Below are 22,922 nucleotides of genomic sequence, written 5' to 3'. Positions count from 1 at the left end.
TACTGAAACATTTCTCCCAACATAAAATAATTATCAGAACAGGCAAACCCCAAATACTGAAAAGAACTCCATTTGCTTGTACAGGTATCTTTAATTGAAAAGTTCAAAATGCTCTGGCACATACAGATCTGGGCATTTGGATTTTGACTTCAGGGTGTATTTGTGAATAACTTCAATGACTTGTTGGTTAAATAGGTTTTGGTTAAAACAAGCTTAGATCCTGGCACCAATATTAAATGTCTTATGCTTAATTTTTTTGTTATCTTTCTTTTGGCTTTTCCAGATTCATGCAATTGTAGTGCTTTCTACTGAGGCTTTTAGCCAGAAGGCCACAAAAGCCAAAAATTGGGCAGTTAACATTTTAGGTGTAAAACAACTAGGGAATGCATGGATGAGAAACAATGGAGAACATGCTGTGATTTGCAGACCCTATTTATCTAAATTAAGTAGCTGAATGGCAGGCAAGAATTGGTAGATAATTTTTTTCCTGATGTTGGTACTATCTGCTTTCTTCTGTGGTCTTGCAGTAGGTACATGCTTTCATGCCTTAGAAAAGCCCCTTTTCTTTCTTCAGCTGGAGCTGTTTCCAGCCAGGTAGAGCAGCAAATTGCCCTCTTGTGATGCCCAACACAGAAACAAAGTCCTGTTCAGAGAGGTAATTCTAAGAGAGAAAACAGTTTCTGGTTAGAGGGAAGACATGGCACATATTAGTGCTAACGGAGGGGGTGGGGTGTGGATGAGGGAGTGCTAGAGTGAGCCTTGAAGTGGGGAGCAGAATGCATTTTTCAGAAACTCTGTACTAGACTTCAATTATTCATTGGAGAAATCTCAGGTTGTGGAGTCGCATTTTGGCCTGTGGAAGAAACTGACTGGATTCAGTGTTCTCATGGTCCCAGCCGGCACTAGTTACTTGCCAGAAGGATAAAAGATGGGTTATATATTATGCGTGGATTATACGTTAGATTTTGATGGAATGGCTTTATGCCCTTAACTACCATTTTTGCCCAGAAATTTTCAAAAGCAGGATCAGGTGGGTCTTGTTGGGAGAATAAAACTCTCCTAACATTTTTTTAATACGAGTATTTTGTATTCAGGTAAATGTTATTAAGATATGGCCTCTGCTCTCAAGAAAGTTGTAGTCCAGATACTCAAGAGTTGGTTAGATAAGACATTGTAGAAAATCCAGAGGCCCTTCCCAAATCAAGTCACTCAAGGGGAAACTTAGTACCATGACTACATTTTTTCAATGAAAACTTAATGCCTACTATCTGCCAGGCACCGATTTAGGGGCTAAAAAGCTAAGAACATGAAGGTGAACAAGATAGACAAGATCCTTGCTCTTAAGCATTTTACTAGAGGGGAAGACTTACAATGAACAGTATAAAGGGACTGGAGGGGGGCAGTGTTAGACAAGTGATCAGGGAAGGCCTCCTTGGGGAGGTGATGTTGGAGCTGTACCTAAATGAGAGGGAGCTGGCTCTGTGATGACCAGAGAAGAATGTTTTTCAGGCGGCAGCAAACACAAGTGTAAAAGCTCAGGCTGGAAACAATGAGTGTGTTCAAGGCACAGAAAGGCAACCACTGGCTGAAGGGTAGTAAATGAAGAGGGTAAGGATACACGAGATGAAAAATCCGAGGGGTGGGTGGGGGCCAGACTGTAGGGCCTTGGAGGCCTTGGAAAGGACTATGGATTTTATTCTAAGTGGGAAGACATAAGAGGTGTTTTAAAAGATCTGTTTGGCTGTTAGGTGGAGAATGGATTCTAGGGACAGGGTAGAACCCAGCTGGGGGACTACTGCAGTCGTCCATGGTGGCTTGGACTAGGCTGGCAGCGGGGGGAGGGGGAGTGGACAGAAACTAACTGATGGATTGATGTGGGAGGTGAGAATCAAGAATGAGCCCTGAAAACTGGTGATAGGGAACCCAAGGTTGAGTAAGGACAGTGTTGATGTGTTGTGAGGTTGTTAACCATTGGCATAGGGCAACATGTGTACTAACTGTTTAATGGGAAACTATTTTGTTCTGTAAACCTTCATCTACAGTGAGAATAGCAGCACAATTGGAAGAGCGTAGTCGATGTCACTGAACTGTGCGTGTAGAAATTTTTGAAATGGTGTATCTTTGGCTATGTTTTCACCAAAAAAAAAAAAAAGGTGGAGAAGGGAGAGGATTGACGCGTCGTGGGGTTGTTAACTAATGTCATAAAACAATATGTGTACTACTGTTTAATGAGAAACTATTTGTTCTGTAAGCCTTCACCTGAAGTACAATTAAAAAAGAGAAAAATGAGCCCTGGATTTTTGACTTCAGCTACTGGGTAGCTCAAATGTTTGTTGAGTGCCTTCAATGTGTCAGAACTATGCTAGGCCATTTACTGAGATGGGTGCTTTACTCTCGGAGAGCTCCACTTGCATCAGACACAGTTCCTTCAGTCACTCACCTCCTTTTTGGCAGGGTTCACATCCTCAGGCAGCTCCAGATTCTTACTTTTCAATAGAACTTCTATAGGGTAATATTTTGGCTTGCTGTCATCAGGATTCAGGGAAAGGGTCACGTTCTTCATGTCCTAGGCAAGGTGAGACAAGAATGTAGACACAGCAAGAAGACTGTTCTGTATTTGTGTAATCACAGTTCTGTGTGTGTAAAACATTTAACATTTGGCTTATACCACTTCACCCTGTGTAGTCATCTTTCAGAACAATGGACTCCAAACCTGGTTGCATGTTGGAGTCATCTGAGAATCTAAAAAATTCAGATTTTGGGGGTCCTTCTTGGGAATACTGATTCAGTAAGTCTACGGTAGGTCCTGGGAATTTTTTTTAAACAGCTTCTTGGGCGGTATAGATATGTAGCCAGTTTGGCATAAGTGCTGTGTTTAAATCTCATTTAAATATTGGGATCACATATCTTTCCTTGACGCTTAGGCCCTACATTTCCAGCCTTTCAATAACTCCAGTCATACGTCTCTTAAGTATATTTTAAAGACACTAATCACCATTAGCTTTGGAATCTGAGTGTGTAGAGCACAAAGGATAAATTCGCCAGATGGTTTAAACACCTGGTGTCACGCACAGACCCTGATGTTCGAGAGCTGCAGGGTTTCTGGCAGAGACTCTGCTTCCCCTAGCCATTAAAATACAGGGAGATGACCTAAGTTTCCGTGCACTTCACTGTCAGACACTGATACAAATGTCACTTGGGTTAGAAGCTTATTATTTCTGAAAGATAGTGCCAGTAAATTTAATTTTTCCTGAATGGCAGAGAGAGTTGAATAATAAAATTAGTTTTTGGTTTTTTTGTTGAACAGCAAGTCTGTTCTAAATTCCGGAAGGTAGCAAAATACAGAATTTGGCTCTGAGACCTGTTTTTCTATTGATTAAAAAAAAATCTTTAGACCAAAATAGACAACTAAAGGAATACTAAGAGGGGCATGACAGGGCTTCGCCCATGTGGCATCTGTGGTATTGCTGTCTGTCATTGCCTGTGTGACTTGCTTCTCTAAGAGCAAATCCAACTATCTTAGTTATCTAATGCTGCTATAACAAAAATACCACAAGTGGGTGACTTTAACAAACAGAAATGTATTTTCTCATGGTTTAGGAGGCTAGAGGTCTAAATGCAGGGTGCCAGGCTCTAGGGGAAGGCTTTCTCTCTGTGGTGGTTCTGGAGGAAGGGCCTTGTCTTTTTAAGCATCTGCTCATGGGCAGTCTTCACAGGGCTTGGCATCTCTCTTCCTCCACTTCTGCACTGCTTGCTTGTTTAATCTCTTTTATATCTCAAAAGAGAGTGACTCAAGATACACCCTACACTAATCCTGCCTCATTCACATAGCAAAGACAACCCATTCCCAAATGGGATTATAACCACAGGCATAGAGGTTAGGATTTACAACACATATTTTGGGGGGAACATAATTCAATCTATAACACCAACTCACAGCAGTGATTCTTACGATAGCAGCAGCATCTCCCAGCTCTTTCTTTAACTGTTCATATGATTTTCCTGCCTGAGAAGATATAGAAAACACAGAATGAGGTGCCCTCAGGAGAAGCAAAAAAAAAAAAGCGAGGGAATCAGAAGACAAGTCAGTGATAAGCAAAGATGAAAACTCTCCACTTCTGGGTCCATGCAGGATTGGAAGGTGCTGAAACATGATCTGCATTCTTTAAGGGGCCCCCCTCACTTCTCCATGCAAGACTTGAGAAAGCAGTTGACTAAGAGTCAAAAATCCTGTGTCTATGGGCTAACTGTGACTTTAGACAAATAACTTACCTGCTTCGCTTTCTTGTCCATAAAATGGGAAACACAATACTTGCCCTGGCTATCTTACAGGATGGTTGTAAAGATCAAAAGATGATGTGTTTGTATGCGCTTTATGAACTGTTACTCTCACACACTGCTTATTCTTGAGACTAGCTGTGAATTCTCCAACTGGACGTAACTACTGTGGTGGGTGGGAATGAGAAGAAAGTAACACGGAGGGTGGAGTGAGCGTGGAGGAAATGGGGTCCTGGTTTCACTCAGCCCTTGAATCAGACCCTGCCTTCCCACTGAGCTATTAGTTTTGAGTTCCCCGGCGGTAAGAACGTCTTCTCCGTTCTCTTCGTTCTTACACTCCAAATGTGAGGGTCCCAGGCCAGGAACCAGCCTGTGAAGGTGAGAGGCTCAAACCCCTGTTTAATGATCAGGATTGGTGTGTCGATGTCTCGACCGCTGGGGTGGGTGTGCAGGTACTCCTGGGCTGTACTGAGGGCTCTCTCCTTCTCTGTGGCATTTGCCTCGGCCCCAATCCACAAGAACACCTATTGTGGTAGAGATTTAATATGTTTTAATGTGCTTGTACCAAGGATTTAAGTACTAGATCATACACGATACCCTATTTTTCCCCTTCAGCAACTAATAGTCTTAGAAAACTCTCCCAGCCCAATTTGCTCAGCAGAGAGATTTTCCCAGAATCAGCTTCATATTTGTGATTTTAATTGCCATCCATATGTATCTCCCAAATCTGTGTCTCCAATCCTGAATTCTCTTCTGAACTTCAGCTTCCTGAATCCAGGTGCAAAACACTTCCTCTTAGCTATCTCCAAGCACCTCAAATGTAACAACCCAAATATAACACTCTTCGTTTCTAAACTTATGTCTGAACCTCCTCTCTTGGTGAGTGGCATCCTTCTGGTCAGCTAAGGCAGAAACCTAGGTCATCCGAGATGCCCCCCACATCTAGTCAGTCACTGAGGCCAGCCAACCATCCCTTCTATTCATCTGTCAACTCTGTCACCAACCCTCTGTCCCTACTCCACTGCCCTGATGCGGGCCCTCAGCAGCTCTTGCTGAACTATTGTAATAGTCTACTGACTGGCCTCCCAGAATACAGTTTTCTTTTTTTCTCCCCTCCACCCCTCCTTCTCCACAGTTACTGGAGTGATCTACCTGAAGCACAGTCTGACCCTGTTGCTCCCCTGCTTTAATTTTAGTGAATTGTCAGGATAAATTTCAAAAGTCCTGACATGGCTGGTAAGGCTCATACCTACTTCTTCACCTCTGGGATGCTCCATAACTCTATTTGATGTTCTGATAATATGTCTTACAGTGTCCTGTATACTATTTCATGCCTTGCTTTTACTTGTGCTGTTTCCTCTGCCTGGAATGTCTTCTCCACCCTTCTTTGCCTTTTGAATGCCTACTCATCCTTTGAGGTTCAGCTTAGGAGCTGTCTCCTCTGAGAAGTCTTCCCTCAGTCTCTAAGCTATGTTACCAAAAGCCAAACCAAACCTGTTGCCGTCGAGTCGATCCTGGCTCAGTGACCCTACAGGGCAGCGTAGAACTGTCCCATAGAGTTTCCAAGGAGCAGCTAGTGGATTTGAACTGCCAACATTTTGGTTAGCAGCCATAGCTCTTAACCACTGTGCCACCAGGTCTCCGAAGCTATGTTGAGTGCCCCTAATTTGTGTTCCCATCCCATGGCACCTCGTACTTACCTCCATCATAGTAAAATGATGTTTCTATGTCTGGCTTCCCTCATTAGCCTGTTAACCCTCAGGGCAGGGGCGCTTCACCTTGGTGGCACCACACCTAGCACAGGCCTAGCTCAGAGGAAGTGCACAGAGTTTGCTGAGCCAAACTGGAGAAAATGTGGTGTGGAGAAGAGGTTGCCTTGAAAATATACCTTTTACACCCCACTATTCCATAAAAGGTCTGTGCCTCTGGACTTGGAATCTGCTGCTGTTGATCCTAAGAGAACAGAGTGTGTGATGATAGGATGGCCTGGTTTTCCTAAAGCAAGGTGAGGGTTTTAAACAACACTCTATTCTCTCCAACCCTGGAAAAAGGCACGCTCTTCCTTTGGTCACCACTGACAGCTGTGTGACTGTGAATGGTCCAGTGCCACCCTGGTGTTTTTTCTAGGGTGGAGATACTATACAAAAATAACCTAAACTATGTCATTTGTTCCGAGTTCTCTGGATGTGTCTTACCTGGTCCCAGGTATCCAGGAGCATCACATCACCGGGGTTGAGGTCGTCCTGGGTGAAGTCTGTGATCTCAGTGACAAGGAACCGGCCCGTCTTATTGGAACATTCGAAGAGACGGGGCTGGACATCTAAGATTTCATTCTGTAGTCTGCAATACAGTTCATTTAGGGGAACTGAGCTTCTTAGAAATTGTTTTTAAAACCGAAAGGGGCCTTGGAATTTGTGCAGTTCACAAGCCTGGGAGGCAGGGGGAGCCAAGAGGCAGGGGATGATGTGTTCCCATACCTTTTGTCATTGGCATAAGGAGCTTTCCCTCCCAGTATGTCCCAGAACTCGGCAGGCTCCTGGCCCTCCGCCACAGTGTCCTCGGTGCCGTCACAGAGAAGCTCAGCCAGCTCCTTAGCCATTGCCCGCTCATCCCCGCTAGACCCCTGAGAGTGGGTGTGGAGAGCACAGACGGTTAGTCTCACATGGGCATGTTGATGTGGAACAAGAAGCTTCTAAAACGAATAGCTCTGTGGCTACCAAACCGCAGGACCGCAGACAGGGAGCTAGGTTTGTTCTTCCAGTGCTCTGAACGGGGAAGGAAAAGTGGGGTGGCAAGGAACCGGACTAGACTCGAAAACCCACAGTGGATGTTCACGAGCCACTTTTGTTTCAGCTTCAATTGGAATTTTAGTGCTAACTTTTGATTCTCTTCTTTTTTCTTTATAGAGAAAAAAATGTTTATTTTTCTAAATTACATATAGTAAAAGTCACTCTTTTAGTGTACCGTTCTATGAGTTTTGAAAAATGCATAGAATCATCTTCCCAACACCACAATCAAGATACAGAACAGGTTCCTCACTGCCCACCCCAAGTTCCCTTGTGCTACCCCGTTAAAGTCAAACTTCTTCCTCTCCCTTCCTGTTAACCTTTGGCAACCACTAATCTGTTCTCTAGCACTATAGTTTTGCCGTTTCCAGAATGTCATATAAATGGAATTACACGATATGTAGCCTTTGAGTCAAGCTTCTTTCACTTAGCAATGCATTTGAGATTCATCCATGTTGGTGTGTATATCAGCAGTTCTTCCTTTCTTATCACTGAGTAGGATCCCGTTGTGCAGATGTACCACTGTTTATTTATCCATTCTCTAATTGGGTTGTTTCCAATTTTTGGCAATTATGAATAAAGCTGCTATAAACATTTGTATACAGGTTTTTGTGTGAGAACAGGTTTCTATTTCATTTGGGTAAATACCCAGGAGTGGGATTGCTGGATCATATGGTAAGTGTATGTTTAACTTTTTAAGAAACTGTCAAACTGTTTTCCAAAGGCTGTGTATTGTTTTGCATTCCTACCAGCAACGTGTGAGAGTTCCTGTCTCCGTATCCTCGTTAGCACTTGATATTAATTTTCTTTTAGCCATGCGAGTAGGTGTGCAGTGGCATCTCATTGTGGTCTTAATTTGCGTTTCCCTAATGACTAATGTCCTTGAAAATCTTTTTATGTTCAACTCTCTATTGTAAAACAATTTTAGTGGTTTTTTAATGCATATGCTGATACAAATCTGAATTGACAAAAGCACATTTCTAGTGTTTTTGTTGTTTTAATGTCCTGCTACAATCCACCAAACTGGTGTGGAAAGATTGACTTATCCAGCCCCCATCCCCTTAGAAGTTTGTGGGGTGTCTCTTGCCGTTAGTGAGTTTCTCATCGGAAGCTTAACTGTGGGGAGTGTTGGTGACCCCTCTGGAGATCCTTTAGGGAAAAGCCTCCTCTTGTGAGGACAGCTCCAGCCTACTCTTTGGTCCCTTTGACCTTGCTGACTTGAGGCTGGGTGCAGGGCTGGGCTTCCAGAGGCTGATGTGACCACTGAGTCCAGCCTTCCTACCTTGCCATACCACAGGTAGTTCTCTGTCTGGGTGTGCAGCAGAAAGACATCATTGGAGTTTAGGGAGGAGGCGAAGGCTGGAGCCTCCACTGCTTTGGTGTTAAATTTGTCATTTCCTTGAATCTGGAAGAGCCTTACCGGAGGGTCAGGCTCCTTATTTCCCTTCCTGGAAGTCCCACCCTAGAGAGAAAAAGAAAAGCAGTGTCTGGATCTAAGCAGCACCGTGTGAGAAGAGCGCTGGCTAGCCTTTTGTGGAGAATGTGATATCATTTGACGCCTTCTTTGCCCTTGAGGAGCTTCTAGGCTAATGGAGAGACCAGGGCAAGCTGAGTTATGGTACCAGTATTATTTTTCCTTCTGAGCACTTTATTATATGCCAGGCTCTGTGATTGGTGATTTACCAACGTCAATTCATTGCTCCTCATAATAAACCTGTGAAGTAGGTATTATTATCCCACAGCACAGATAAGGAAACTGAGGCTCAGAAACCTGGCTTATAAATGACAGGGCTAGGATTTGACCTCAGGGTTGTGTGATGTCAAGCACGTGACTTCATCAACTGCTTTCTAGTGCTTCAGCCAGGAGTTCATGGAAGAAGTGGGACTTGAATTGGGTAGAACTGGAGAGCAGAGGGCACATTCTGGCAGGGAGGAGAGGAGGTAAGTATGGCACATGTAGGTTAATGAGGAGACTCTCCTGGCTGGAGTGTTAGGAAGTTAAGAGAAATACACTAGCACAGGTCATATGGGCGGATTATGAAAGATCTTGAACATTAGGCAGTGGTTTAGACCTGAAGCTCTAGGCAATTGGGATTCACTTATGTGTGTTAGATTAATCCTCTTCTCTCTCTATGTCTACCCAACCCCTGCTTCTCACTGCTTCTCTCCTCTGCTGTAGCCCCCCTGCTGGCCCATTATTTCTGAGCATTCCTGCTCATGGTGTAATTTTATCTGGAGGTCCTCACCTCAAAAATAACCAGCTTCCCTTTGAAGATGGCCATGAAGTGGCGTGGCTCCTTTCCCATGGTGACCCGAACCTGCACAGGGGCCCCGTCAAAGTGCCGATCCATCTCCACCGCCTGGTATGCTGAGGCTGCCAGCTCATCCTGGGAGGCATGGCGGCCCTGCAGAGTGAGAGAGGAGTGATAAGCCCCTCTACCTCCACCCTAGCCCTGCAGCTGAAGGAGCATCAGGATCCAAAACCGAGAGCCTGCCTTAGGCCTACCTGCCAGATGTATAAGATGTAATGTGGCTTCCCATTCACCTTGTATGTGTAGAGAATCAGATAGCAGTCTCCCCCATAAAAGAAGCCATACCACTGATGCTCCACGGGGACCAACTCCAGGTTTTCGATTCTCCAGACCTGGGTGTAGAAGGAGACACAGTTCCCCAGAAATGAGGGTCTTGTTAGAAGAGACAGCTACCGGAAGGGACTGGCCCATGTTAACAGAGAATCCAGGTGGTGAGGCGCTAACATCCACCTAATGAATACTTCCCCTTCTGGTTCTTCTTTCCCAGGAGTGAGGGCTCAACACATTTGCATGATTTGAATCCCAAGAAGAAGTGGATTGTCCCTGCAGCTTGGTCAGGTACATCCCCATCTTGGCTCTGTCTCTGCCAGATGAGAGACGATTTGAATATAGCTACCAGGTGAGTTATCGACAGCACGTTTGGCTATCTGCTTTTCACCTTACTGAAGAATTGTGGGAGGACTGCAGACTTGGAAGCCCCTTGGAAAATATGACCAGGCGCCAGAGGTGAAAAGGAAAGCAAAGCAGACACATCACCTGCCGCCTCCTCTACAGCAAGAACCATAGAGTGTGCCAGGGCTGCCTGCCCTGAGATTTGAGTCATTGGCTTACCTCAGCTTTCCCATTGCCATCATCAACCATTCTTTCCTGGGCAGCCACCTCTGGCGTGTTGTGCAGTACAGTTACATCAAACTTATCCTGGGCAACTTTAGCTGCAGGAAAGGGGTTGGGAAAAGCCAAGTGAGTGAGAAACATCAATGCCTGCCTTTCTAGAGATTCCTGGCAGTGAGAGAATGATCTGGGGGGCGATCTCACCGATTTTCCCAATGCTGAATGTTTTCCCTAGGCCTGCGGTCTGGTCCTTCACTGACCACTTCTGAAACAGCTGCTTGAACATGGCTGACTCGGCACCATCGTTGACGGTCTCTATGTTGGTGCTGCTGGGGTAGCCCTTCATCTTGATGAAGCTCTGAAGACCCCCCCACCCCAGAGAGGTGGGTCAGTTGGGGAACGCACTGGGTTCTTTGCTTGTTTGGGCATTTTCCCATTTGAAGCCAGTAGGTAGGTTTGTTCCCCTCTGGGACTCAGAGTCAAGTTCTGAATCACTGCTGCCTAGGGACCAAGCGATCCGCCTCAAGGGAAGGACTGAGTGGAGTGTTTTGGTGTCTCTTCATTAGCATGTAATGATTATGGTTATTATTAATTTTTTTGCAAGGTCCTCTGTGCTGTGTTCTCTCAGCACTTACTCCACTGACTTTGCATCACATTAATTTGCTCATTGTGTTGTAAGCACATCTTGTTTGGTTTGCCTGCATAGGTCTGCACTGTATCATAAACTCCTTGAGGACAGGGCCATTAACCTTGTTATATGATATCCCCTTCAATAATACCCACTACCTGTTTTTCAGCAGGTATTGTGTGCCAAGTACTGTCCTAAGTAAACTCAATTTCACAACAACCTCAGGAGACCAATATTATTACCACCATGTTAGAGGTGAGGAAATGGAGACTCAGGCGTTAACTAGTCTTCCTGAGATGGCTCATCTGGAAAAGGCAAAATCCAGATTTGAATCCGAGTTTGTCTGTCTGACTTTGAAGTCCATGTGTATAACCACGAAGCTATATGTTCAAGCACCTAGTATGGCTCTCCAAACACATATCAAGTGTTACCAACAGAATTATTTGGACTATTTTGCACATCTGTAGTTCCTACCAGGGCTTTAGACATGGCCATCTGTTTCTCAGCCTTTGTGGCTCCTTTTCCTTTCCACACGAAGATCTTAGTTCCACTTTGGTCCAGGATGTAGCAGTCCTGAAGCAGTCAGGGATAAATGTGGTTACTGCTGCTCAAGATCATAAAGAAGGCTTTTCCCAGGGTCTGCCTCTGAAGCCAGGCTTGGCTACCCCAGGGTGAGCCCACCCAAGCTCTACTTACATCATGTTTCAGTAAGTCTTGGACCAGAGGCCTCGTGGCAACCTCTGTGACCACCAGCTGCCCAGTTGAGTCTGAGACACTAGAGAAGGGAAGAGGTTAGCCTGTGCTGCAAAGCCTCTTGTAGCCAATTTGATGTTTTTCCTGTTTCCGCGCCTTGTTTTAGCGTGGAGTTTCTGGGTAGAGTTTGACTTCTTACAACAGGAATGGCTTGAATTGCAGATGGGAATGTGATGGACTCTGGAAGAGACTTTTGTGCATTTCTCTCCTACAAACATTGTTCTTTCTATATCCCTGAGTGTGTGTAGACCAGAGTAAAGGAAGGGTCTCCCCAAGAGGTCAAGAAGAGTTGCTAACAAGAATCGGAAGTAGCTGCCTCCTTGAGTGCGGGAACACCAAGGTCCTTTTAGGAGCTGCATTTAAAAAGGACTGAGAAGAAAGCCAGATGGCTGTACTCAAAATAAGGAGCCAAGCAGAGGTGTCTGGTTTTCTAGGGGACACCTTCCTCCCACTCCAGCTTCCATCCAGCACCCAGGTTTATCTACTTACTGGTACAACATGATGTTTGATTTCTGCTGCTGATCTATGATCTCATCAGGGATTGCAGGCTTGATAATGGAGCGTCGGCCAAGGGTGTCCTGAAGGACCTTCAGCAGCTCTGGGCTGACCTTCTCCTTGTCTCCCTCGATCACTCCTATTTCAGCACGGCCCCCTCGCTCCCTGTCCCGAATATCCTTTGCCAGAAGCATAGCCTGCCAAAAGAGCCCAAAGAACCACTCAGCTCATCTAGGCCCCTTTTTTGTCTGATGGCTTCAGAAGGAACAGCCTGGACCCCAGACACAGGAGTTATTCTGATGCTGAGAGTTAGTGGTTAGTCACAGGCTTATGGACTTGGCCTGTCTCCAAGGCAGGGTCCCATGTTAATCTTGGGGAAGAGCCAGCACAGAAGGAGGAAGGAAAAGGCACCTGAGAGAGTGCTCAGACTAGAAATAGCCATACCTTCAGACGCTCCCCACTATTGCTCTCTGGGCCATTCCATTGGATGATGACCTTCCCAAGGTCCATCAAGAAGACATCACCTCGGTTAAAACTGTCCCAGCTCATTTCTACCTGCAAATGAGAGCTAGGCATTGTTCGGGAGGAATTCGAGAGTGTCAAGTGGGGAGGCCCTGGGTCAGGACAGACAGTGGGCAGGACTTACCTCAGTGGCCCTGATGTTTCTCTTCCCCTTCACATGTAGCAGCCGCTTCACATTGTAGGTGTTGGTCTCCGCGTGCTTCATCCCGGTGGCCACACCCCCCTTCTTGTAGCTGAGGAAACATCCATTCAGTTATTTATTGAACGCCTGCTGTGTGCTAAGTACTGGGGAGACAGTTGTGAATCACACAGATGCAGCCTCTTCTTGTGTGGGAGGTGGACAGTAAATAAGCGAGGTGTAACTGCTGTCACAGAAGTAGACTTAGTGACTGTTTGATAGGGCGTTCAGGAAGTCTCTGAAGAAGTGACATTTAAGCTGAGATCTTAAGATGAGAAGGAAGAGTGCTCTGGGCCAAGGGAGCCTCAGTTACAAAGCCCCTGTGTCATGAGTGCTTGTTTTGTTCTAGGAACTGTCAGAATATCAGTGTGCGAGTGGGAGAGGGGCCTGGCCTGAGGGGGCAGCAGCAGCATTAATGATACCATGGCTCCAAGGCCGGTGTCTGTTTAACCAGCCCCTGATCTCCTGTCTCTGGCACTCACCCCAAGCCAACTTCCATATCAGGCGTCCTATTCTTTTAAGGGAATACAGCAAGGAACGTTGGAGCATAGGAGCTTTGACTTGGGTTCCTTTGTGATTCCCTGCGGTGCTCTGTGGCCAGCAGGTCCTCAGTTAGAGGTGATTGCGGACTCTGAGAAGAATTCTCAAGTGCATTGGAATTCCTTTGTCTCCTCCCTCCCTCCCTTTTTCTTTTTAACCTCAAGTGCAAAGATTTGAGTTGACTAAAGCCCTCAGTTCATGGCACATTATCCTCATTGCTCTTTACAAGAGCCCTCTCTTCTTCTAAGTATTTATGTATTCCCTATTGTCTGCACACCTCACTCCCAGCCTCTCCCCACTCTAGGCAACCATCCTAATATGCTTAATGTCTCTCTTTTTATTTTCATTCTGGTAAAATGTGTCCTGTTGTTTTGTATGCATTACTTTTTTTTAAAACAAATTGATCTTCTGTTATACGTCTGTCTGTTTCTTCCTTTGCTCACTAAGCACCACGTTTTTGAGTTCTACCCGTGTGTTATGTGGAGAGCTAACCCGTTGCTTCTAGCTGCTTCATAGTACTCTGTGATGTGCATGGAGTATTCTCCCATCCAGTCTCCCAGTGATGGACACCTGTGTTGCCCGCAGCTTCCTGCCACCCCTATGAACAATCTGGTTCAGGTTCCCTTATCGACCTGGGTGAGCATTTCTTTGAGATGTATCCCCAGAGGTGGGATTTGCCTAAGTGGCACCAGACTGCTCTCCACAGTGCTGTGCTAGCCCACACTCCCACCAGCAGGGCACGAGGACTCTTGTTTCCCTACAGCCTCGCCAACACTTGGCACCACCCAGCTCTCTATTTTGTGCTACTCTAATAGGCAGAAGCAAGGATGACGAGACTTCGTCTCACATACTTTGGACATGTTATCAGGAGGGACCAGTCCCTGGAAAAGGACATCATACTTGGTAAAGTGGAGGGTCAGCGAAAAAGAGGAAGAGATGGATTGACACAGCGGCTGCAACAACGGGCTCAAGCATAGCAACGACTGTGAGGATGGCGCAGGACTGGGCAGCGCTTCGTTCTGTTGTGCGTAGGGTTGCTTTGAGTTGGGACCTACTCAACGGCACCTAACAACAACAATAATAGGTTGAAGCGATAGCTTTGTTTTGATTTGTATTTCTCCTACTTTCTTTCTGTGCTATCGGCTCTTTGGGTTTCCTCTTCTGTAAATTGTTATTTATGGCCTTGCTCTGTGCACAACTACTCACATGATGCCCTGCTTGAAGTAGCCACGGAAGGTGTCGGATTCATGGCCCTGGACCTCTCGGTGCTGCACGGGGCTACCTCCCAGGTAGTCATCCAGCTGGGTGGTGTAGATGGCTGCGCAGCTCTGCTCGTCCTGAGAGGAGTCCTTCCCAATCCAGTAGTGGATATCCTGGGAGAGGAGACCTCCCACTCTCCGGGTCTGGGATGTAGCCAATGAGATCAGGTCAGAAGGCAAAGGTGGCTTGCCTCCCCTTTGCTGCTGACTTGGGAAGGTGGCAGCATACATAGAGTGCCTTGTGTCCTGTCCTGGGCAGGCTCAGGACCTCTCTCCCTCTCTGCAGCTGCCCTGGGCCCTGTGCAGACCTGCTATGTAGCTCAAGCTCTGGCAGCCCAAATTCTTCCCCACATTTGAGGACGGTGGACAGCTGGTTGTTCCAGAAATAAGTGGGGATCAGCGGGAATCTCGTCAGAGTTGGATGGCAAGACTCACAGCTCCCTTTGCTCCCCTGAGCCACAGGCCCTTCACTTACGTACACCTGTGTGGCTGTCAGGCGGGAGATTGTTTCCTGAACTAGAAGGAGCACTTTGAGGCCAGCGATGGGCCTTGCGTTGATCTGGCCTTCCTCTGCTCCACTTTAGTCTGGGACCTGTGCCCCAGGAGGGAGAATTGCTGCTCATGGGCTTCATGCTGAGGTTCAGGCTGAGGGCCCGTGTCCCTGCCCTCTGAGGCATCCTGAAAAACCCAGGCTTGAGGATGGCCTTTGACAGCCAAACTGGAGGCCTGCTCAGCCCAACACCAAGGAAGAACTGGACAGCTAGCAGGGCATGATTACCTTCCCTCACCAGCACACATATCCCTGGAGCTGAAGCACTGGTCTCAGGGGTGAAGCTGGCAGGGATGTGGGGGGATGGTACTCACCGAGAGGACGATGTAGCAGTCCCCTTCATAGAAGTTGCCATGGGCACTCAGGGGCACCAGTGCCAGCTCCATTTTCTGGAAGGACAAGGTGTGTATAGGCTGTATCTCCTCCCTCCCCCACAAGCCTCCTCTCCCCCACCATCGTTTGGCATAAGCCGTGGGGAGAGCTTGATGAGACCTTACAGGGTGTGGTGGTCAGTCACAGGATTCATGTGGCCACGCCTCTGGCTTCTGCTGAGCTCTGCCTGTATCACCCTGGGTCCGAACTGGGGTTCCTGTCCTGGTTTCCCCTCACCTCATCCTCCTCCCTGCTTCCTGCTTGGTCTCATCTTGCTATATTGCAGACAGCCTTGTGAGCCGTCTTCAGTCCTTTGCAGGGAAAGAGTTGGATATAAACTATCAAGTAAAAGCACTGACTCCAAGCAGCTTCTGCAAGCCTCCAACACTCTTCCCCAGCTCTCATCACTGACCACCCCAGAGTGGCCAAGACATGAAAGAAAGCTGGGAATGTGCGGGGCTGTGGGAGGTGAGTGCCAGCGTGTGCTGTGCTCTGTGCTGACGTCCCATATTTGGAGTCATTTGGGTGGGGGCCCTGATTTGTCAGCTGTATGTATGGCTTGTCCTGGGAGGGCCTCTCAGATGGCCTCAGATTTAGATTCTCACCGCCATTTTCAAGTGCGGGAACTGGCAGCCGTACTAGTGTGTTGTTCATAAAATGTGTGTGTTAAATGTAGAAATGTTTAGTTTACCACACTTTTTGTAAGTTACAGTACCTGCTAGCTTTTTCATAAACTAGGAGCCTTAGGAAATGGGAGTGACCTGAGCTACAGAGCTGTGACTCCTTCCTGACTGAGGACAGTGAAGTGAGGGGTCACCTCTGGGTTTTGTGCAACAGCAACTGATGGGGCTCCGAGGGGGGCCCCCATCTGGCAGGTGGAGCTGCCCCAATCAGGGTGGTCCTCAGCTACAGATTGCTGGAGCTCAGAGTCACCCCGAGGGGCACAGGCCCAGATAGGAGAAGAGATGAGCAGTGCCCCATCGGAGCAGTCCCTCCTCCCTTCTCCCCCAACCCCCCACACACTTTGCAGGAGCCAGGTGCCTGTAGAGGACATGTTCCATTTCTCTGACAGAGGCAGCTGGGAGCCTGCTGGGTGGACCCCACCCATCTCTCCCAGGCATTTACTGCAAGTGCAGACTCACTGAGCAGATGGCTGGATAAAGGGCGAGCTTATTTTTGCTTGGAGCAATGCTCTGCAGGGTTAGGAGCATTTCCTCCACCTGCTTCACGCACCCAGGAGGGGCCGGGGATGGGAAACCATGCACTTTGATGCTGCCTCTCACTGTTCCCAAACCAGACTGAGGAGTCCTCAGGGCAGTCATCTGCAGACCTGGGCACCAGACTCCACCCCAGACTGCATGGTGAGGAGTCGAGCTGACCTCCCAACTTACCTCTATTCTCCAGGTGATGATCCCAGGGTCGTTGCCCACAGCCCTGAAGGTGCTGCTCAGAGACATGGTGCTCCTCTTTCCAGGACTGAAACGTCACAGAGCGAGAGGGGAGATGATGCCTCTCACGGCCTGCATTGATCCAGCTTTCTCCTAAGTCACTTCCCAATCTCGCGTTAGCGACCATGCTGTGTCCTTGTGGTGCATCCCACGCCATTTCACAAATGTTAGGGAAATGACTTGTCCAAGTTCACTTGTGAGCCTGGCGGGCACGGGGATCCTACCCAGAAGTTCTGCTTCCCACCTGCCACTTCCCTCATTAAGAGCTCTAGTAATAGCAGCAATTATTTCCGGAGCGGTTGTAAACGTGTGAAGCCCTGTGCTGATATACTTTGCATAGTTTACCTCATTTCATTCTCTTAAGGTGAGTGTATTTTCTTCATTTTGCACTGTAGCAAAGTTCAGAGAGGTTAAATAGAGGTTCAGAGAGGTTAAATAACTTGCCCTAGGTCACACACTAGAATGAAATTCAAATCTGACCCTGAAACCTGTGTTTGTAGCCACTCCAATATACTGCCGTCCTTCCTGAACTTTGCTAACTTCAGTGGCAAATGCATTGGGGGGGCTTACATGGGGAGGGGGGAACTCTTCCAAACTGGGTTGCCTTCTCTCATCCTCATTGCCTCTACCCCGCCCCAGATTTCCTGCTTGCCAGATACTCTCCACAGTCAACTTTTTGCCCTTCTCTTTGGGCTTTCACTTTACACTTTTTTTTTTAAGTAAACTATCTTAAAATTCAAATGCTTCCTGCTCTTGTCATATGACTAATATATTCCCTGTGCCTTGCAGAAAGGAAAGGAAAATGGCAGGGTTGGGTGGGGACAGAGGGTCCACGGTGCCAGCAAGGGAAAGCGAGTGGGCAGATGCCCTCCTTACTCCCTCCACATGCAGATGTGGCTCTGGCTGTGTCCTGCCCACTGAAGCAGATTCTCTGGGCAAGAGTCAACTCAGAGAACTCAGAGGTCTCCAGTTCTTTCCGGACTGAGTGGGCAGGTTGGGGAGAAGAAGGGAGGAGTTGGTTAAAGAGCCCGTCCGTCTGAGACTGGAGGGACCCTGGAAGACAAGGCCCCTGGACTGTTAGCCCAAAACTAAAATCATTCCCGAGGCCAACTCTTCCGACAAAGATTAGACTGGACTATGGGACATAAAATGATACTCGTGAAGAGTGTGCTTCTTAGCTCAAGTAGCTATGAGACTAAACGGGCAGCTCCTGTGTGGAGGTGAGATGAGAAGGCAGACAGGGTCAGGAGCTGGTCGAACGGACATGGGAAATTCGGGGTGGAAAGGAGGAGTGTGCTGTCACAGTATAGGGAGAGCAATGACGGTCACATAACAATGTGCGTATAAATTTTTGTATGAGAGACTAACTTCCACTTAAAGCACAATAAAAAATAAATAAATACAAGCCCGTCCGTGTGGACGGTACACCACCTGTATTAAAGGCGTGTCTTGGGTTAGGCACCTTCACACATCCATGGTCATGTAAGGGCTGTATGTAATTAAAATGCCTGGTTCCTGCTCTCAGGGAGCTTGCAGTCTGATGATAATAGGCATAACAGATGAATGCTAGATTAGTTTCTCCCAAGAGGCAGAGGACAAAGGACAGGATTGATGAGCTGTGGGTTTACACAGGATAAAAAAGCACCCTGTATGATGTTTGCTATGTGGAGGCATGTTGTGCTTGTGAGGAGCATGTCTGACCATTCTTTTCTTGAGCCTCAGTGGGTGAAGCCAGGTTTGGATAATATGTGCCATTATCTAATCCGTACTTTGGCAAAAAACAAAAACAAGCTCCCTTTGTCTACTGCTCTAGCAGGACTAAAGCAAAGCAGTGATGCGGAGCAGCCAGTGTTTGAGGATCTAATTTGATAACTTGCTCTGCCCCACCCTGTGCCACTCAGAATTGCCAGGAAATATTTGTTCGGTTTTTTTTTTCAGATCCCAGATTTAGGTCATTGAAGGCAAATGGCATGACCCAACTAGGGGAAGGGGGCAAGGGCTAATGAACTCATTTTTTGGAGATGGGGAAGTGTGGACCTGGTAAAAGCCAAACCAACTTAGCATTAATTAGTAACGTGAATCTCAGAGGCCAAAAGAAGCCTGATTTCCCAGCAAGGGAATTAGGAACTGGGAAGAAGCTTACCGGACCAGGTTCCCCCGAATGCAGGAGACAGGTTCGACGAAGTGACTTTCTGCCACACCGAAACACCCAGAAAACCTCATTCCAACTGTGATATCAAAGTCCCTGAAAGCGGGCTCTCTCCCTCCCTTCTCCCCGAGTCCTAATCTATTAACTCAACACTGTTTGAGAGGACTACAGACACCACTAGGGTGGGGTGTAGTTTTGAAATCCCAGGTTCAAAGCCAGCGGCCCCTAATTCTCACATTCTGATGGATGAACCCCCAGCAGAGGAAGCTGGTTTTAACTTCTGCCTTGCCACATACCATCTTTCTCCCAGGAGAGATAGGGGGTCAGTTTTCTCCATCTTTCCCAGCTTTTGCAAATGGGTTCTGCTCGGTGGTCTCTAAAAGGGGCCTCTGGACTTCTCTGAAGTTTGCAACACTAGTCGCAAACTCCTGGTTCAACTCTTGAAAAAACAAAGACAAAGCCATGGAAATTTCAGTCTCTTCCTTTTGTTGCTTCCTTGTTCAGTAGGATTGCTCTACTCATGCACCCATAAACCAAATAGACCTTACCTTGCCTTCTCTCCCACCTGGTCTCCTTAGTCTTCTGGTGAGTAAGCAGCAGCGGTACTGAAGAACCACCACCCTAAAACCCCAAAGCAGGAGGCTCCAGGCTCTGCTGCCTTAGCTTAGTAATGGCTGCACAGACACTGGGTTATATTTGCTTGTGTTTGCATCTTAACCGCATTTGCCTAGTCCTAGCCAATCACAGCCAACCTAGCCCTGGGCTTGACTTATTCAAACCAGAGGGAAAGCTTTATCTGTTCCTATTCAAAACAGCAAAAACAAGAAGAGCAGACTTTTAAAGGCTTCTTTTCTAACTCCAGCTCCACGCCCTAATCTAATTGATTTTTTACAAGTGCGTAGCCCATCAATAATGCAGGAAAGGGGGTGGGAGGAAATATGAAATCTGCCCTGTTGTCGATATGGATGCATTATGCTGATGACAGGAGAGACAGGGGCTGGAGCGCCCTGCTGTGGGCTCCCAGGATATCCAGGCCTCCCTGATAAGCTTTTCGGCGTTTCTCTGAGGGGAGGCCTGGGAGAGGGCCGGGAGATGTTACTAGCTTATCCAGTTTTGCTCCTTGGGCCACCACTAGCCATCCATCCATCAGTGTTCGAGTGACTATGTGCTGGGAGTCATGCTGGGCTCCTGGTTTGGGGGCTTCGGTGAAGGGCACAGAAGAAACAAGACTCCAAATCTCGCGGGGTTTCTGGTTCATCCCCAGAAGTCAATAGGACACCACGCATATGCTTGTTAAACACCTGGATGGCAAAGTTGGTTCCAAATGCGGGCCAGGGAAGAGCTAATGTGGACCAACTCCTATAACCTTGAGCAGTAGTCCAATGCTGAGTCTGCAGCGGGTCTCCTGGGTGGATGCAGCAGCTCGTCCAGCCGGGGTGCTACGGCTTTATCACCACCAAAAGGGTTGCGGGGGAAGAAGAGCGGTGCCCGAATGAACAACAGCAGGGTCAAGAGGCAGTTCCCATTCCTGGATGGGTTTTTTTAAACCCACTTTTATTAATTGTAAGTAATACAAATACTCCAAAAATATAAACAGACACTTAATGGCGTCCAACATTTCAAGTTTTTGAATACAACAAATTTATCAAACCATGAATCTGTAACCAAGGTAGTCAGAATCCCACAGCCCCATCACAGTGGGAAGCTGATCCCCCAACCCTGCAAATGGCATCTTGAAGGGGGAAACAGGCAGGAGATGGACCGCGTCAAACTTGGGACAGTAACAAGCAGAGAAGCTCATGGGGTCAAAGAGGAGGGTCTGCTCCAGGGACAGGTCCCACAGCAATAATGGAATGGGGCAGCCGGCCAGCTCCTCTGACCTCCCCTCCCCTGGCTGAATGCAGATATTAACTGGCTTAAAAAAAAGAGCAAAACTTAAAACCATGTTTTACAAACAAGGTGACTGAAGGACACTGGAAGAGGAAAACGCTCTCACCTCCCCAGACCCCTGGCCTGGCTGCGACACAGATGCAGGACAGCCTTAAAGGGCTGTCCTACCAGTGAGGCACTGGGAAGAAGGCAGGGGCAGCAGAATAGAATGGGATCCATTTCCCAGGGCATGACTGCCTGGAGACTTCCCATGCTTTAGCACAAAGAAACTTCTGGGCCATTATTAACAGAGGTGCGTTTACACATTTACAAAACGGTTAAAGTCTTTGGGAGGCAGGAGGGAGCTGAACAGAAGGTCCCAGGTTAACCGAAGGCAAACTGCCGTAAGGTTATCTGTTCAGCAATTAAACGTGCACTTAGGGTCCAGGACACATCTGCACTCCTCTCTAGTAAGGGACCCACGGGCCTACAGAGTGTCCCCTCTACAATGTGCAGAGTGGAAACCCTTACCTGACCCCTTTCCAAACTGGTCCTGTGTCCAAAGCTCCCCCTATGAGAGGGACACGAACATCAGGCTTTTGATTTAGAAGCCCAATCAGAGAGACACACTGTGTCCCTGAAGAGGCACCTTAAAGAACTGAACCTGGCAAGTGGGCAGATTCCTGACATGGCTTGAATTGATTGCTGACCAGGCACTGCGGCCTATTGCTTCCTGAAGACCAGTCTCAAATGGGAAGAGCTCATGGGAAGCTGCTGGGATGAAATGGCTCCCTCCCAATCTTGCCCTCCTCCAAAATGGAGTCTGGCCTGATTCCTCTAAGGAGCAAGTTTTGCATTCATCACTTGCCTCCTAACACACTGCGAAACTGGAAGCAGGACAGCAAGTAATGACTTTAGGCTGGCTCTGGTCCACATAAGGGACCCTGTTTATTTGGCCGAGTTCCTTCTCCACGACAGGGAAGAGAAGGGGAAGTGGGAATGGCATTTCTGTTGAGGGACTGCAGGCGGGCAGGGTTCCGACAGGAGCGATGCCCATAAAGCAGGGCTTCATGCACAAGCAGCAGGGACACTTCCACCAAGCCATCCTGGGCTCTAGTCATGGGTCACTCTGGGCACTTGCACAAGCAGGGAAGGGGGGCACAGGCTTTTCTTCCACCTAGAAAAACGTGCAGATCCAAAGGAGAGCAGAAAGGGCCCCAGGATCCGGATCAGGCTTAGAGCCTCTTATTGCTTACTTAGCCAGAAAAGCTTGCTGGGCCCAGAGGGCAGAAGATTTGACCCAAGGGCTACCTAACACTTAGGTTATCCACAATATTAGGACGGAGGCCTAGGCCAGGGCCTGGCTCTGAAGCCACAGCAGGCGTTGGAATCAGCTCTTGCTTTCCTTCAGGAGACACAGTTCCTGGCTAGCACCTAGAGCCCTCTTCCCCTTACTCGCAGCCAGACCCCCGGGCACCAGGGAATGATGCTGGGGGAAATGACCACATTGGCCTTGGGGATTCTCTGTTCCACTTCTGTGGCACCAAAGGGGGAAGACAAGGCCTTAGAACCTTGGGACAAGGAGGGGAGGTGGCACCACAATGCTAAAGAAAGATACCAGCCAGCTAGCACTCAGAACACCAAGCTCCCGTCTGGCCACCTGGTTACTTTCTGATGCTGGACCTAGGGTTTGGAAATTGAAAAAGATAATAGGGGTGAGTCCTGAGTGGGAGGTGTCCTGCACCTGAAGCAATTTACAAAGGCTTTGTGATACCTGCCTCCAGGGAAAACAGAGAAGGGAACAGGAACTCCCTCTCACCCCAAAGGAAGGGAGGGCAGAGGAGAGAGCCCCAACCAGCCCCGGGGGAGGCCAAGATTAAGGCAGTGATGCTGAGACAGGGCTCCCTTTTTGGGGGTCCCCTTGTGCTCCCAATTATAGCAGCACTTCCCCT

General features: G+C 47.8%; 1 protein-coding gene across 1 annotated transcript; it reads right to left on the bottom strand.

Moving 5' to 3' along the window:
• Positions 1 to 82: 82 nt before the first annotated feature.
• AVIL (advillin) lies at positions 83 to 16,984 on the bottom strand. The gene is made up of 19 exons (XM_004379848.1): positions 16,896 to 16,984; positions 15,447 to 15,521; positions 14,530 to 14,726; positions 12,730 to 12,838; positions 12,528 to 12,638; positions 12,078 to 12,280; positions 11,532 to 11,610; positions 11,310 to 11,408; positions 10,412 to 10,565; positions 10,208 to 10,308; positions 9,571 to 9,708; positions 9,311 to 9,469; positions 8,347 to 8,526; positions 6,756 to 6,901; positions 6,474 to 6,618; positions 4,614 to 4,802; positions 3,938 to 4,006; positions 2,441 to 2,566; positions 83 to 661 (listed from the first exon to the last, which is right to left on the bottom strand). Exons 1-19 carry the CDS (start codon positions 16,959 to 16,961, stop codon positions 548 to 550), a joined length of 2,460 nt encoding a protein of 819 aa, XP_004379905.1. The 5' UTR covers positions 16,962 to 16,984; the 3' UTR covers positions 83 to 547.
• Between the last annotated feature and the right edge of the window lie 5,938 nt (positions 16,985 to 22,922).

The sequence above is a fragment of the Trichechus manatus genome, unplaced genomic scaffold (assembly GCF_000243295.1).
Source record: "Trichechus manatus latirostris isolate Lorelei unplaced genomic scaffold, TriManLat1.0 scaffold00069, whole genome shotgun sequence".
Taxonomy (NCBI): domain Eukaryota; kingdom Metazoa; phylum Chordata; class Mammalia; order Sirenia; family Trichechidae; genus Trichechus; species Trichechus manatus.
This window is presented reverse-complemented; position numbering and strand designations above follow the sequence as displayed.

Coding starts and splice junctions, on each gene's coding strand:
- AVIL (XM_004379848.1), bottom strand. CDS start 16,961: ATGTCTCTGAGCAGCACCTTCAGGGCTGTGGGCAACGACCCTGGGATC. Junction 12,839..14,529: donor TACTTCAAGCAGGGCATCAT/GTGAGTAGTTGT, acceptor ATGTTTCCTCAG/CTACAAGAAGGGGGGTGTGG. Junction 9,470..9,570: donor ACATCTTATACATCTGGCAG/GTAGGCCTAAGG, acceptor CTCACTCTGCAG/GGCCGCCATGCCTCCCAGGA.